At 42.4% G+C, this 16,136-nt stretch overlaps 1 protein-coding gene across 1 annotated transcript in view; it reads right to left on the minus strand.

Annotated features, from left to right (window-relative positions):
- The window catches only part of DOK5 (docking protein 5), a 373,470-nt gene extending 360,662 nt beyond the window's left edge, over positions 1 to 12,808 (minus strand). The window contains exon 1 of the mRNA XM_032350288.1: positions 12,612 to 12,808. Coding sequence (XP_032206179.1) covers positions 12,612 to 12,684 — 73 coding nt within the window. The 5' untranslated portion in view covers positions 12,685 to 12,808. The remainder of the gene's footprint in view (positions 1 to 12,611) is intronic.
- Between the last annotated feature and the right edge of the window lie 3,328 nt (positions 12,809 to 16,136).

Below are 16,136 nucleotides of genomic sequence, written 5' to 3' on the forward strand. Positions count from 1 at the left end.
CAGGTGAGTGGAACAACCATAAACATCGTCTGATCTTTGGACCAAAATGATATACAGCCAGATGGGTCTAGAAAAATCTCCAGAACCAAGTCAAACAACAACAACAAAATCGTATCCAGTCTCCTTGGAACATCAGGAAAGTCTGGATAACTTTAGCTTTAATTTCTACCCTCCTTTTCTGTTGACAGTTTTAACCACAAGCATGTGCTCTTAGGTTTTCATCATAAAAATAAAAGAAAAGGAAAGTTGCTTTGAGCCTATCGGATTTTCTGGGTTTCCTTCCACACCACCTTGTCACCTACAGCTTAATCTTCCTCACCAGCTCTCAAGCCTTGGTTCTTCCCCAGATGAAAACCAACTTGATCCAACAACTCTGGCCCCACCTCCTGCTCCTGCCTTGATATTTCTAACCATTTGGAGCTAACTTCATGCCTTCATCCCTTAATTCCCACTCAGTTGTCACCTGGCTGTTTGAGCCCTCCGGTGTGGCCCCTGAGGTTGGGACATTCTATAAAAGGATGCATGGCAGACTATAAAAGTCTCGAACACTGTGTGCCAACAACGAATATTGGTAGGCAACACGTTTACCTTCCAGCTGGGGCTAGTGTACATCCTTCTCTTAATAGAAGGAGCCATTGTGGAGACAGAATTGTATGAGTTAGGACATGTCATGGTAACAAATGAGTCTCCAAATTTCCACTGCTGATAACAAAAGTTTATTTTTTGCTCTGTTTTTCATGGTAACAACCTACACATTCTGTGTGACCTAGCTTGCTGACGCGGTCGGTGGTTGATGATCTTCTACTTGGGGTTTGATGGTGGTGATGGTTCCAAAGAGCATAATCTTCAAAAGGCACCGCTGGATGCACACATTATGCATTTGTTCACTCATTCATTCATTATATGCCTTCATGGAACATGTTCTCTGGACGTGGCATCTGCTAGGGGCCCCAGCCACAAAGCTAAGAGACACATTCTATATCCTCAAAGGCTTGCCACCTAGTAAGGACTTCAGACAACCAAACCAACAATTATCCTAAGGGGCGACTCACAATGAGAGAAGAGAATACAAGCTAAGCTCCATCAGTTCTTGGCTGTGTGACCTTGGGATATCTACTTAACCTCTCTGTGCCTAGATTCCTGGTCAACAAAATAAAATTCATAAAAGCACCTGCCATTAGGGTTGCAATGTGTACTGAAAGAGTTATTCTTTGTAAAATATATTAAACCGTGTTTGGTATATGTAAGTGTTTGCTTAAGAAAATGGATAAATTTTTATTACAACGCTGTTATTACCAGACTAGAGAAGACCGAAATAAATCCACATACATAATGGTCAGTTAATTTCTAACAGTGATGCAAAGGTAATTCAGTAAAGGAAAAATGGTCTTTTCAATATATGCTGTTGGAATAGTGGTTACTCTGTACCAAAACTAGGGGACCTTGACTTACACTTCCTTCCACAGACAAAACTCAAAGTGCACTGTGGGTCCAAATGTAAAACCTAAAACTATAAAACTTCTAGAGGAGAACTCAGGAGAAAAACCTTTGTGACCCTGTTGGATGCAATAATTTCCCACACAAGACACAAACGAATACAAACCCTAGCACACTGAAAATTTGGACATCATTAATAGGAAAAACCTGAGCCCTGGAAAGACTATTAAGAGAAGGATGTGCACTAGCCCCAGGTAGGAGGACGGAGGTAGGGGAGGGAGGGAAGGCAGAGGCAGGCCACTCCGAAAGGGCAGGGGGCAGCTCCGACCAGCAAGGGAACTTACAGACACGGAGGTCCCGGGCCGTGAGCAAGGTCTCCGCAGCGCCCGCGAGAATCTTCGAGTTTACAGAGAGGCCTCATGGGGCCCATCCCTGGCCACTCCCCAGAGGAGCTCAAGGCCACCTAGCTCTCTCAGGGTCCCGACCTTGAAAATGGCTCCGGAGGTGGGAACTGGGCGGGGCGCAGAGTCCACGGACAGGGGCGGGGCCAGGAGCCTCCAACGTCCAGGCGGCTTTCGGCTCAGCGGAGCTCAGGACCCTTCCGTGACCTCCCCCAGCAGGAAGAGCTATGGGTGCCAAACGAGCACGACAAAAAGGCTCAGCATCATTAGTCACGGGGAAATGCAAATTAAAACATTGTTGCCACCTCCGTCAACACTACACACTGTTGCCACTGTGTGTAGACCTCTACATACCTATGAAAGTGGCTTCAAAAAGACCACTGACAATTACGCATCTAAGAGGCCAAGCCGGTGCCAAGCATGGTGCACCGCTAGTGGGAAGGCAAAAAGGCACCAGCGCTGCGGGGAAGAGTTTGAAAGCATCTTATAAACAAGCGCTTGCCATAGGACCCAGCAATCCATCTTCTAGGATTTCCTCGGGAAAAATGAAAGTTTAGGCCCACACGAAACCCTCTATGCAAATGTTTAGAGCAGCTTTCCACTTTACTCCGGAGTAACTCAAATATCCAACCACTCAAATATCCATCAGCTGGAAAATGCATAAGGAAGCTATGGGCCTGCCCCAGCATGGGATGAAAAACAACAAAATGAATACCTTACTGATATGCATTCCTCGATGGATGCATTTCAAAAGCAACTGAAATGAAAGAAGTCAGATACAAGATACCACAGACTACTCTATGAGTCCATCGGTCTAGCATTCTGGAAACAGCTGAGGTACAGGGACAGATACCACATTGGGAGCTGCTGGTGCTGGTGGCCTGTGGGGGACGGAGGGCTGCCTGACTGCAGACGGGCTTCCGTGCATCGTCGGGAATGATAGAACGTTCTCCCTCATGATTGCAGCAGTGATTACATGACTGTGTACATTTGTAGAAACTCTGAGAACTGCAAAGGGTACATTTGCCTGTCTGTAAATTATGCCTCAACAGATCAGACAGAAAATGCTGATAAGAGTAATATGTGCTTCTTGTAAAAAATTAAAATACAGAGTAAAAAGTAAAAGGTTCACTGTTAACCAATTGTGTGTGTGGTTTTGCCCTGGTACACCACTGTAGGCTTTTGTTGAAATAAGTAGACTCATTTTAGATGCGTGAATTTTGCTGTAGGTAAGTAAAACAGACTTTAAAAAATTATAAGAATGCCCTACTGAGAAGGAAAAAAAATAGAACCCCCCCCCCCGAGAGATTCAGCGACTGGACAGATGGTTTGCATTTTATTAAAAGACAGATAACTTTTTATGGTTGGAAATTTACCATTTAAATCCTACCCCCACCCCCTACGGAGCCACAGAAAATCCGTAGGCTTTTTTTTTTTTTTTTAACTTCAAAATATACTCTAGAAATTTTTTTTTTAAGATTTTATTTATTTATTTGACAGAAATCACAAGTAGGCAGAGAGGCAGGCAGAGAGAGAGAAGGAAGCAGGCTCCCTGCTGAGCAGAGAGCCCAACTCAGGGCAGGACCCTGGGATTATGACCTGAGCCCAAGGCAGAGGCTTTAACCCACTGAGCCACCCAACTGCCCCTATTCCCTAGAACTTTTTAAGAAACATATTTTGGCCTAATTGTGTCATCCTTAAGTTACTGTCAGCATTCTCTGATCAGGGCTAAAGAGCCAAAGGGTAGAAGAAAAAGTTACTAAGATAAGCCAATTTTTTACTAGAATCAAAAAACTAAATCCAAACCAAACAAAACTGCCCAAGGATTATCAGAGGGCCTTCCAGGAAGAGATGATGCTTTGACTGGGTTTTGAAAAGTAAGCGGAAATTTATCTCTGGAGAATTGTTATTTGGTGGAGGTTCTTGGTCTAGGATTTGGAATTCATTCCACAAACTATATGGCACCCTCTCTCTGTGTTAACCATTATAATAGGGCAGGGCTCCTCGGCCTCACCACTCCTGACCGTCAGGGCTGTGTAACTCTCTGTTGTGAGGTGTGAGGGGCTATCTTATATGTTAGCAGCATCTCTGACCTCTACCCAGTAAATGCCAGCAGTACCCACCCCACCCCCCCTCCAGCTGCAAAAACCAAAAATGTCTCCAGACATTGCAAATGTTTCTCAGGGAGCAAAGTCAACACCACCATGCCCTGAATCACTGCAGGAGGGTTCGGGGGACAAAATGTAAGTGAGACTTCTTCCCTAAAGAAGCTGACCATCTCATTGCAGAGAGAAAAAAGTGATTAGGATTTATTCTGAGCTGGTCCATGTTACAGATTGTGTGTGTGTACATGTGTGTGTGCACATACACATAGACATTTTAAATAAGATAGGTCTGCCTAGGATGGTGGTTTGATATGCAAGATTTAGAGAACTGAAGACAAGCTCCCAGCGTCTAAGTTTGAGCCCTACCACTTAGAAAATATGTGATCTGGGGCACCTGGGTGGCTCAGAGGGTTAAGCCTCTGCCTTCGGCTCAGGTTGTGAACTCAGGGTCCTGGGATCGAGCCCCACATCAGGCTCTCTGCTCGGCGGGGAGCCTGCTTCCCTTCCTCTCTCTCTGCCTGCCTCTCTGCCTACTTGTGATCTCTCTCTCTCTGTCCAATAAATAAATAAAATCTTAAAAAAAAAGAAAAAGATGTGATCTGTAGGGACATTTCACTTAAGCGCTGTATGCCCCCAGCTTCTCTGTTTGCAGAATATGGGGCAGAAACAGAACCGCCATCAGGACTGCAAAAACATTAAATAACTACAGATTGAAAATACAGTGTCCCAGACATGGTAAGGACTCAATAAATGAACTCAATAAATGTGAGTTGTTGTTAATTTCTCCCATTGCAGGCTAAAAGGGTCTTGAAAGGTGGTAACAAGTCGTCATGATATGCCTTCAGGATAGTAGATACTTCATAAATATTTGAGGGAAAGGGGAGGGAATACATAAATAAAAACATTAGCTGGTTATAAGTTTCTCTTATCTCTAAAACAAGCCTAGGCGTATCTACTGATCAGAGTGGCAGTGCGCATGAAATCTTTGGAAAGTATTCAGCACGGTGCCTTCAGTGGTGGCTGTCACTAGTAGTAGTGTCATCTTGCAGGGGTTAATCCAAAGATCTTAACTGGGTGAGGTTCTTCTGGAAAAGATTGTTTGATTCTGAACTCCTCTTCACAGACCTTAATCTTTCAAAAACATCCCAGAAAGATCCCCTTGTGCTTACCAGCCAGGGAGCGAGGTCACTCCGACGCCACTAAGTGAAGCTGAGAGCGAGGAGAAGAGTTAGGACTGGTGGCAAGTGTTTGGACATTACGCTAAAATACTCGCCCACTCAGGCCATCTGTCTGCTTATGTTCTGGTTTCACTGAGCATTATGGAGATGAAGAATCAAGAAGATGTAGAAAAATAAAAACATGCGGAACTTCTGACGATGTGGAGGGCTGTCACTCTACCCAAGCACACTCTCTACATGTCGGAAGGTCGTGCGTTTCCTCCTCTGAGGTCGGTGGCGGAGGCAGGAGCGCAGGTAGAAAGAGAAGGTGGAACGGAGAGGGAGGCTGCCGTCTTGGCATGGTGTGGCTGCCGGGTGTGCGGCGCCGATGTGCAAGTGTCTGGTCAGGAAGAGTCAGAGAATAGGGATGCGAGGGAGCAAGAGAAGCACAGAAAACCGCCGCTTCCCTCCTTCAGTTCATTTTCATTAACACTTTCCACTGTGGACTGGACATCTGTGTCTTCCCAAAGTTCTTATGTGTAGAAGCCCTTGACCTCCAGTGGGATGGTATTAGGAGGCGAGACTTTAGGGGAGGTGACTGAGGTTAGGTGACGTCATGGGGATGGGGCCCTCTGGATAAGACTAATGTCCTTATCAGAAGAGACACCAGAGGGCTTGCTCTTTTTCTCTCCCGACCATGGGAAGACACAACAAGAAGGTGGCCATCCACAAGTCAGGAAGAGAGCTCTCATCAGAAACCAACCACACTGGCACCCTGACCTTGGACTGCCAGCCTCTGGAATTGTGAGAAAATAAGTTTCTGTTGTTAGGTCAGCCAGACTGGGGTATTTCACTAAGGTAGCCTGAGTTGACAGAGAGAGCTCCTCCTCTAGATCGCAACTTGAAGAGCTCATTCTTAAGTATTCTTTTGTAAACTGGCAGATGAGAGAAGGACCTTCAGCTACATGTTCTTGTTGAACAGTGGCTTTTCCAAAGTCGTCCTATATGACGGGTGGGAATGTTCCAACGACATCTATTCCTCCCCCAGCCCCCATCTCTACTGACCTGGACTCTCCCTGAGGACAGCATACCAGATTAATATACATTTGTTCGGGGAACTTGGAGAACAAAAAGACTAAGATATATTATCCCACAAAGATGTCCAGCCTTGGGGCACCTGGGTGGCTCAGCGGGTTGGGGCCTCTGCCTTCAGCTCAGGTCATGATCCTGGGGTCCTGGGATCGAGCCCCGCATCGGGCTCTCTGCTCAGTGGGGAGCCTGCTTCCTCCTCTCTCTCTGCCTATCTCTGCCTACTTGTGATCTCCGTCTGTCAAATAAATAAATAAAATTAAAAAAAAAAAAAAGATGTCCAGCCTTGCTCACCATCTTTCAACTGCTGAATCAGATGCTATTTCCACAATAAACAGGGCATTCTGGGTCATATTTGCAGTCCCCAGACTGCTACCTCCCTCGCCACCACCTGCTCCACACCACTTTGCACTTTCGATGCCACCAATGGCATGAGGATTCAAGCCCTTATTTCTTTCCTCATTTCACTCTTTGTATATGATTCGTGTGGTTATCTTCCCAATCAATACCTGGAATTTGGCTCTGCACGGGGAGCTGTCCTTCAACACAAGCATTCTAAATATTTATGCATCTAGCAACAGAGTTTCCAAATATATGCAACCGAACTGGTAGAACTCACAGGAGAAATAGACGAACCCATAATTGTAGTGAGAGATTTCAATACCCCTCTCCCAAAAATTGATGGGATAAGTAGACAGAAGATCAATATGGACATACATGACTTGAGTTAATTATCAACCAACTTGCTCCCATCAACATTATTGACACTCCACCCAAGACCAGAAGAACACACATCGTTTTCAAGGGCACACGGGGCATGTCAAGGGCACATGGAAGTTCTCGAGGAGGTCAAGGGGAAAAGGAAAAATTCAAGAGATCCAAGCCTGGGCCACTACCTGCATTTGTTTTCAGAGTCCATGTAAGCTCATTTCAAATCCTGCTATGGTTAATCAAGCAATGATTAATAAAGCAGCGATCACCTTTAGTAAAATAAATAGCAGACAATGAAGGAGACTTAAAAGGCAGACGAAGATGAAGACAATGTGGAACCAAGCCCACAAGTTCATTATCAAATCCAAAAAGAGACAGAGAAATCTACTCATTATAATTACAAATAACAGTTTTCTCTGAATTAAGGTTTTCTTCAAGAAGTCATTGCATTCCTAAGTATCCAATTAGATAAGTAATAACTCTGAAGCATCTTAAAACCCTTTCAAGGTTTGGAGTGCTAAAGAAAATTCCATGTAAATATCTGGAAAGAGGATGGTACCTGTGTGTCTAGAATTCCTGACTCATCTTAGCTGTCAATAACTCTCTGTTTCTTGTTTACTTTGCAGATGGGTTCGGCCAAACAGCAGACGTACAGATTCTTTGGTGCGTGTGTGTGTATGTGTGTGAGTGTGTGTGTGTGTGTGTGTGTGTGTGTGTGTGTCAATGTGAATGAATTCCGTTCCTTGAAGAAAACCATTTGGGGAAAATACACCTTTGAAATAATAAATTAAACATCAGAAATAGATGTTTATGTGTAGATCGTTTTTCATCTATTTTTTCTTCTCTCTCTTCTCCAGTTTCCTCTCTCATCAGCTCACCTTTGCCCTCCAAAGATGCGATCAGTTACTGCTTTTTGTCTTAAATCAATATGTCTCACAGAAAAGGAAAATTGTTTTTTCTTACGGACTGTAAATCAATCACCTTATGCTATGTAATACAAGGTGTTCACATTCTGTTTGAATGTGTTGTTTAAAAGATTCTGTTAGAGCTAAGTCTTGGATAACCAGAAAATATAATAAAATATGACTGCATTTTGTGAGTTTGAGCCAATGATTTCTTGATGAACAATGAAAAACACAAGATTCCTTCTGCCTCATGATCTTCTCTCCTTCTTAGGGAACATTCTTCCTAATGTCAGAGACATTCTAAAGAAGGTACAGGTTTCAATGCTTTGGAGAAGCATGGCGATTATTGTCACCTTCCTGGTCTTTCTGTCCTTTTCTGGGATCGTTTTTGAATGTACTTTGTGAACACTGATCACATGGAAACCATAAACACTCGGTGAAGACTTCTCCTTCCTCTCTCTACTTCCCTACCTGTCTCACCCTATCTTTTTGTCTTTAGTTCACATTTTAACTGGGAATGACTTTTCATTTCCTAAGCCCTTTTTGGCATTTTAAGCTCTGCTAAGGGTTTTCCTTAAACTCCAATGCATTTCATTAGAAGGATAAAATAAAGCAATCTTACCATCCTTTATGAATAATTAGTGACTTAGAAACAAGCCTTGGAGCCACGAAGATTTCACTGGAAGGTTGTGAAATGATAAAAATACACCAAAGCATATACTTTGATGCACTTTAAAGAAATCATCATAGACTAATAATATGGTATCTCAAAGGAACAGATCAGACTGACAGGAAAATTACTTTTCAGGAAACAAAGTAGCTATGACATTTATAGCAACCTTTATAAAGGTTTGTAGCAAAAGAAAAAGAAGAAATTTAATTCCATTATTTCCATGAGCCTTATAAGCAACCCCAGTCAAAAGGAAAGTTCCCACATGCACGTGCACACACACACACACATCTTTAGAACAAATACATTTCCTTTGATTTCTAAGCATAAAGAAGAACGAATAACTTTCTAGCTGATGTTACTCCTTCCTTTCCTAGAAAAGGCAAACTTTGAGTAGAATCAAAACCATGTTAACATGCCAAAGTGAAAACTGGTAGAGTTGCCATGTGCCAACCCATTTATACGGCATTTTTCATCTCTATAACCCCACTTTCTATAAAACTTAACACAACAGTGTTTTCTTATGTTGTGTAGCCTTTGTTAATTCATTCAGACACTGCCAACTTGCCTCCTTTCAATTTCTCTTCAAGATGATTTATTTGTACAAAGTCATACAGTGGATCCTGTGAAATTGAAAGTCATTTCTTCAGTAGGTGATTCCACAGTTCTGTGGGGTTTTTTTTTCTATTTTTCTACTCCCAAAGTAAAACCAGAAATCACCAAATATTAAGGTCTTTTCAGATGAATCAATAATTAAGCTAGTATTTCTTTTTTTTTACTCAAACAGGGTCAATCTGGGTGGCTAGACAGGAAAAAAAAGTCAATCTGATTTTGAAAAATAAAGGCTCATATGGTCAACACAGGAATTTGGTAGAAACGCTTAGCTTGCAGGCCAGTGTCTTTGTTGCCTTAGAGATCCAGTTGTCCTATAACACAACCCTCTTAGAGAGGTGAATGGGCAGCATCCTCAGAGGGACTCCCAATGATCCTGTCTCTTGGTTTTCCAATATTCCTTCCCATGGGTAATCCCCACCCCTTGAGTATGAACTGGACTTACTGACCTGCTTCTAATGAAAAGAATATGACAAAAGTGATAGAATGTCATTTCTGAAACTAGATTACAAAAAACCTATGGCTTCTGTATTGGAGGCTCTCTCTCCCTCTTTCCTGCATTGCTTTCTCTGGAGGAAGCCGGGTGCCATGTTGGGAGGCACACGCATGGAGGGGTCCATGTGAGTAAAACATGGGTGCATATCTTCTGAGGCCTGACAATGGCCACCTAAGTGACCTTGAAAGCAGATCCTCCCCCAGCTGAGCCCTGTGATGGCTATATTCCTGGCTGATGACCCTTATAGTCTTGGGAGACCCTGGTCCAGAGGCTTCCCAGCCCAGATTTCGGACTTACAGAAAGTGTGAGATAATATATGTCTATAGTTTCCAGTGGCTAACTTTGGGGATAAGCTGTTACACAGCCATAGATACCAGTACAAGATATAACTGAATCCCTTATACGATGTCCAAGATATGTCAACCTTATAAAGGACTCAACTCTGAATTGTGTCGTGCAAAGGGACAGTGTGTTTGTTCATTGAACTGGTTTCCACGCTGATGTAATTTTGTTAGGTATTCACTTCCTCTGTAAGCCAAGAATTCATCTCATTTTCCTCTTGTTTCAAATGACATATAAATATAGGAGGAGAGAGAGATGTAAGATACTTTAAAAGGTTAAACAAGAAAACTAAGGGATAATTATAAAGTCTCTGTCTGCAGTAGGCACACCCCCAGTCAATTCTTACCTTGCAGGTATACAAAAAAGGACTTGCTAAAATAACTTACTGTAAAAATAAATGCATATATGTACGTACATAAAGCAACTTATTATACATGAAGAGTCCTATGAGAAAGCCAACTGCTAAGAGGAATGATCAAAAAGGAAATACCCAGAACAAAAGCAAGGATCAAAATGATGCAAAGCTCGTACATTCACTCTACCTAAAAGGCACTCTACCTACAAGTATGTAGATATTTGGAGGCTTTCTCACTTTCTAGTGAGCATTCACCATTTGCCTCCCTGATACCAATTCCCACTTCTTTGTATCCCCCTCCCTGCTCTCAGCTCGTGAGTCTGCGTGTGACTCTACCCACACCTGAGGTCAGAGCGCAGGACCCAAGCTAGTGAATGAAACCACCGTACAGCCCTGCTATTGGTCAGTGCTGAGCACATGACCTAAGCCAGTCCAATCAAAAGGAACCTCCGTTTCCTTTGAGCGCTTCCAAGGAGGCTGTCATCTCCGCAGGTGGCTTCAACCTAGAGATGGAGGAAGGTAGACCACCAAAGCCATCCGTCTGGGGACATGTGAGGGGCTGGGTGCTATTGCCTGTGTTCTCAGAATAAAGGGCATCAGGAATAAATCCAGAGGACCCTGTATGAACCCTGAATCCACCCCGCCTGAAGCCCATCCTCCCTCTGAGTGTTATTATGCACCAATAAATCTCTTTTTTTTTTAGCTTAAATCAGTGAGAGGCAAAATTTTTGGCTGGCTGTTTGTTTTTGTTTTCTTTGTATTTGTTTGAGATCACTTGTGATAGAAAATTTCCTAATAATTTTCTTAATTATTTATTAAGGTATTAACGTAATTAGTAATTATTTATTACGGTATTAATTAAATACCTCCAGGCCTAGGCATTAAAAAATATTAGCCTTTTCAAGCTTGATGGATAGGGTTTGAGTGCTTTGGGTCAGCTCTCCTCAAAACATCACAGGATTTTTGTTCTATAAAGGATCCGCCGCTACCAGCCAATTCAACAATGGAGGTACAATGGAAGATATTATAAAATATCGTAAGATATTTTATAATCATTTTAATAATAATCGTTACCTTTTATAATAATCATTTCTACCACCATTACCATCACTATCATCATATGAACCACAGACTGAGCACTTAACACGCATCAGGTACTGTGCTAAGCACTTAACATATATTATCCCATTATTCGTTTTCCTACAAACAGGAGACTAGTTAAAATAGAGATTCCAGAATCCAAACACCCCAGATGTAAATCTTTTTTTTCTGCCAATTTCTGCCAGTGTGACCCTGTTTAAAATCTCTACCTCAGATTGCTTGTATATAAAATAGATGCTACAGCTTTCATCAGGAAGTTGTGAGGATTAAAGGAATTAATATCTACAAAGTGCTTAGCATAGTGCTTGGCACGCACAAAGCACTACTTCTGTAACATGTCTGTTAACGTGTCTGTTGACGTGTCTCGTCTCTTAAAATAGTCCAATAACGTAATCATTCTGATGTTCTTTTGTCCCAACAAAGAATTTGGTCTTTACTGCTCTTTACAGAAATCTTTCCATCTTCTACCCAAGATGGCCACTTAAAAATTCAGCTCCTTTACTGAAGCAAAATTCTGTGAAAATAAGGATTCTGCCACTCTCATCTTTGCATCCTGGACATGATCTAGTACAGTGTCCTGGTAGTGATTGTTAATAGGATGTGGACAGGGGCGCCTGGGTGGCTCAGCCAGTTAAGTGTCTGGCTCTAGATTTCGGCTCAGATTATGATCTCAGGGTCATGCGATTGAGCTCTGACTCGGGCTCCACACTCAGCAAGGAGTCTGCTTGAGTTCCTCTCTCTCCCTCTCCCTCTACCATTCCCTGCCATGCTCTCTCTCTCTCAAAATGGATAAATAAATCTTTTTTATTTTTATTTCTTTAAAATATTTCATTTATTTATTTGAGAGGGTGAGAGAGAGATCATGAAGAGAGGGGAGGAGTACAGGGAGAAGCTGGCTCCCTGCTGAACAGGGAGCCCAATGTGGGGCTTGATCCCAGAATCCTGGGATCACGACCTGAGCCAAATGCAAACACTTAACAGGCTGAGCCACACAGCTGCCCTAAATAATTTTTTTTTTTTAAGGAGGGGGACAAAGTCATTGGAAAAATATATACAAAGAATGTAAAGACAGACAACTGGACAAAGAACAGAGGCGTAAGACTCAACAGCCCTGGGATGCTGTGTTAGTTATCTATTGCTACATAACAAATTTCCCCCCAAAACTTGGCAGCTGAAAATAACATGCAGATATCACCTCCAGTTTCTGTTGGTTAGATATTCCTCACTTACTTAGCTGGGCATCTCTGGCTCGGGATCTCTCACGAGGCTGCAACCAAGGTGTGGGCTGGTGATGCAACTTCATCCAGTTCTAAGCCGCCTCAGGTGAACTGGATTGAGTCCCTCCAGGGCTATGGGTTGAGGGCCTCAGTTCCGGACTCAGTTCCAGGATGTTGGCAGGTGTCCTCCCTCTCAGCTCTTTGTCACAAGAGCATGTAAGAAGCCCCAGAAGGGGAAAGAGAGAGAGAGAAGGGACCAGTGAGAAAGAGAGCAAGCAAGATGGCGGCTACAGTGTTATATAACCCACACAGAAGTGATATCCCATCCCTACCGTCATATTCTACTCATTAGGACCATGTCACTGGATTCAGCCCAGGTTCAAAGGAAGTGGATTACTCTAGAGAAGGAGGCAGAGGTCACTGGGGTCCATTTAGAAGGCTGCCTACCACAGACATGGAACTGAAGTTGATTTTGTTTTGCTCCTTGACCCTGATCAAGTCAGACATTCCATGCCTCAATTCCTTTTTTTTTTTTAAGATTTTTATTTATTTATTTGACAGACAGAGATCACAAGTAGGCAGAGAGGCAGGCAGAGAGAGGAGGAAGCAGACTCCCTGCTGAGCAGAGAGCCCAATGTGGGGCTCGATCCCAGGACCCTGGGATCATGACCTGAGCCAAAGGCAGAGGCTTTAACCCACTGAGCCACCCAGGCACCCCAATGTGCCTCAATTCTTTTATCTGTAAAGTCACCTTTGAGGGGTGCCTGGGTGGCTCGGTTGGTTAAGTGTCCAACTCGTAATCTCAGCTCAGGTCTTGATCTCGGAGTCATGAGTTGAAGCCCCACATTGGACTCCATACCAGGCATGGAGTCCATTTTTTAAAAAAAGAAAAAGCTACATTTGATTTTAAAACGGCTCCAGAAGCTTGCTTGCAAAAATGAAAAGGGCTTTAACTTTCCGCCTTTAGTTAACATCACGTCTTGTGAACTTCTGTGTCAAAGACTATAGTGAGGAAAATACTAGAATGTGCCATTGGCCCAGCTTCCCACACCAAGAGGAGACCTGAGAAAAAAGGGGCTATTGCAGTTATATGCCTGTTTGTAGCATTTGAGAAAGAGGGAACACGAGTTTCCAAAATTTAATTGAAATGGAGAGTTTTATTAGTTTACCCTCAAGTGTCAATAAAAAAATGGCGCATGGCAGATGGTTTTCCTGTGATCCCAACAGCAAGTCCATCTTGAGGTTAATAAACCTTTTGCTTTATTGACTTATTGGCAAACTCTCTCTGGTGGTATTTTAGTTTGTTTAGATGTTTTCTTGACCGCTATTAAAAAAAAAAAAAAAAATCTCTGCCCTCTACTGTTTTTTCATCTACTGAAGAAAAGTCATACTGCTTTCCTTTTGAGTGATGTATTGAAATCTCTTTTAATCCATCATAGTAACTAAGACATCAACCAAAACCACCTTTAGCCCTTTATTGATGTTGGAAAAAATAAACCCAGGGATTTAAAAACTTTTCCCTTGAGTTGAAGATAGGGAACACATTAGTGAATAATGTCCTTTGGTTAAAACTCCAAAGGAAAGATGGGATTTTCCTTTTTTATTATTAAATAAAAGGTGTTTTTCCACCTTTATGGGTATTATGATGTTCACATTCCTACATGAACTGCCTGTGAACTGGGCTGTGCAGACATTTGGGTTTTTTGTCCCTTATGTTCTGTTCTTCTCAATGTCTTTTATGTCTTTGAATGATTTGACAACACTAAAAAATTGAGAGATTCCACCCTGAAAGAAATTCAAATTTCTGGCTTCCTTTAAACAACCAGAAGATTCAGCAAGTCTTGCCCACATTCCAACACAACAACAGCTGGACAAAGCCAAAGGGTCATTTCTTCCTTTGGGTGGGGCACGCCCTTGCCTGTCTTTGCCATCTCCCCACTCCCCAGTGTCCTAAGAAACAAAACTACTAGCTTGAAACAAGAGACAACTAGAAATCCCTCTTCCATAAAAGTGACTTTATGGTTTAAAGGACAGTGAAGTCAGGTGTGTGAACTGTGGCGAACGAGAAAATTCTGCCACAGCTATCACTCACCCAGCCTGCCTTGTTCACCGATATGAGCTCCACGGTCACAGGAGGGCGACATCCGGGTTACCCAGGCATAGCATTTCTGGACCGAACGTCTCTTAGTTTGGGGTAAGATGATCTCATTCATCATGATGAAGGCCAAAGGCATCAGAAGACTGCGTGGGGCCTTACCCCATTTTCTTTGCATTGACAATGGCTTTTCCTATAGGTTCCACGTTCATCTGTTCTCCCATTACTTGGTCCTTGCAGGAATTACACCCGCCACTCTTGACAGAATGGGAAGGTACATTGTCGTCTTTGTGCTGTCTTGGTTTTGTGTTCATAGCAGCAGTGATGCTGAAATTAACCCATACTTTACACTGACCCATTGTCCTGCGTGGCACACAGCTGTCGTTAAGCGCACAGAAGGAAGAAGTGCAAGCATCTGTTGTGTCCTCCAGAAAATGTAGAACTTGCTCAGTGCATTATTTCTGTTCCGCCGTTCCTCTGTGTTTGTTTCCTTTGAAAGACCTCATAAAAGGTTATAAACACCAGTCACTCGCTAAAAGCTATCCAAATCCCAGGAACAAACACCGTCTAAGTTGTGTGAGGGATTTTTTTTCTTTTGTGCTTCGTCAAAGGCCTTCGAGGATGGTGCAGGATCACGGCGAGCAGGTAATTTAGAACTTTCAGGGAAACATGTGTTCTATGTGGTGCTTGGTGTTACCAGTCTCTACGTATTTAGATCGGCTCCGGCAGACTACTGTTTAACGTGAGACTAAAATTGTGTATTTTGAAAGCCCAAAAGCATGATTCATTATTTACATCAAGGTCTATTTAAATTCTAGCATTTTATAGCATTTCATCAATTCCTTCTTCCCACCCCATTCCAAATCAGGCAAAATGACACAAAACACCATTTCCATGAATTGCAGTCTCTTTTTCTGGATTGTTTTCTGTGTTTTCATTAAATCAAGAAGTCTTCACTATCATTTGAACTCAAATGTCATTTCATGCTGACGGCTGAATCTTCTATGGTAACTATGGCGATTTTAAAAAGGATACGAGGAGGAGAATGTCTTCCCATTAAAAGAGAATTTTGTCTTCAAATTTCATCAAAGAGGAATTCTGTGTTTAGTAGCATTTTTCAACCACAGGTTCTCCCCACCAGACTCCCTCGGAGAAATCTACCATCTTCATCTCTGGCACCTGACCAGCCCACCTGCATTCGACAGAGTCTACTTCTCCCTTGGGCCTAGGGGGCATGGCGCCCACAGCCCTTTCTACCTTAGGAGCCCAACAGAGTATTTTCTTTTCTTTTAAAATTAGAAAAAATAATGACCATAATAATAAATATGAAATATACTTTTAATATAAAATATATATACTTATAATATATAATATATACATAAATATAAATATATATGAATATAATATAAATATAAAATATATAAATATATATTTTGTATATAT

Source organism: Mustela erminea, chromosome 7 (assembly GCF_009829155.1).
Source record: "Mustela erminea isolate mMusErm1 chromosome 7, mMusErm1.Pri, whole genome shotgun sequence".
Classification (NCBI taxonomy): Eukaryota; Metazoa; Chordata; class Mammalia; order Carnivora; family Mustelidae; genus Mustela; species Mustela erminea.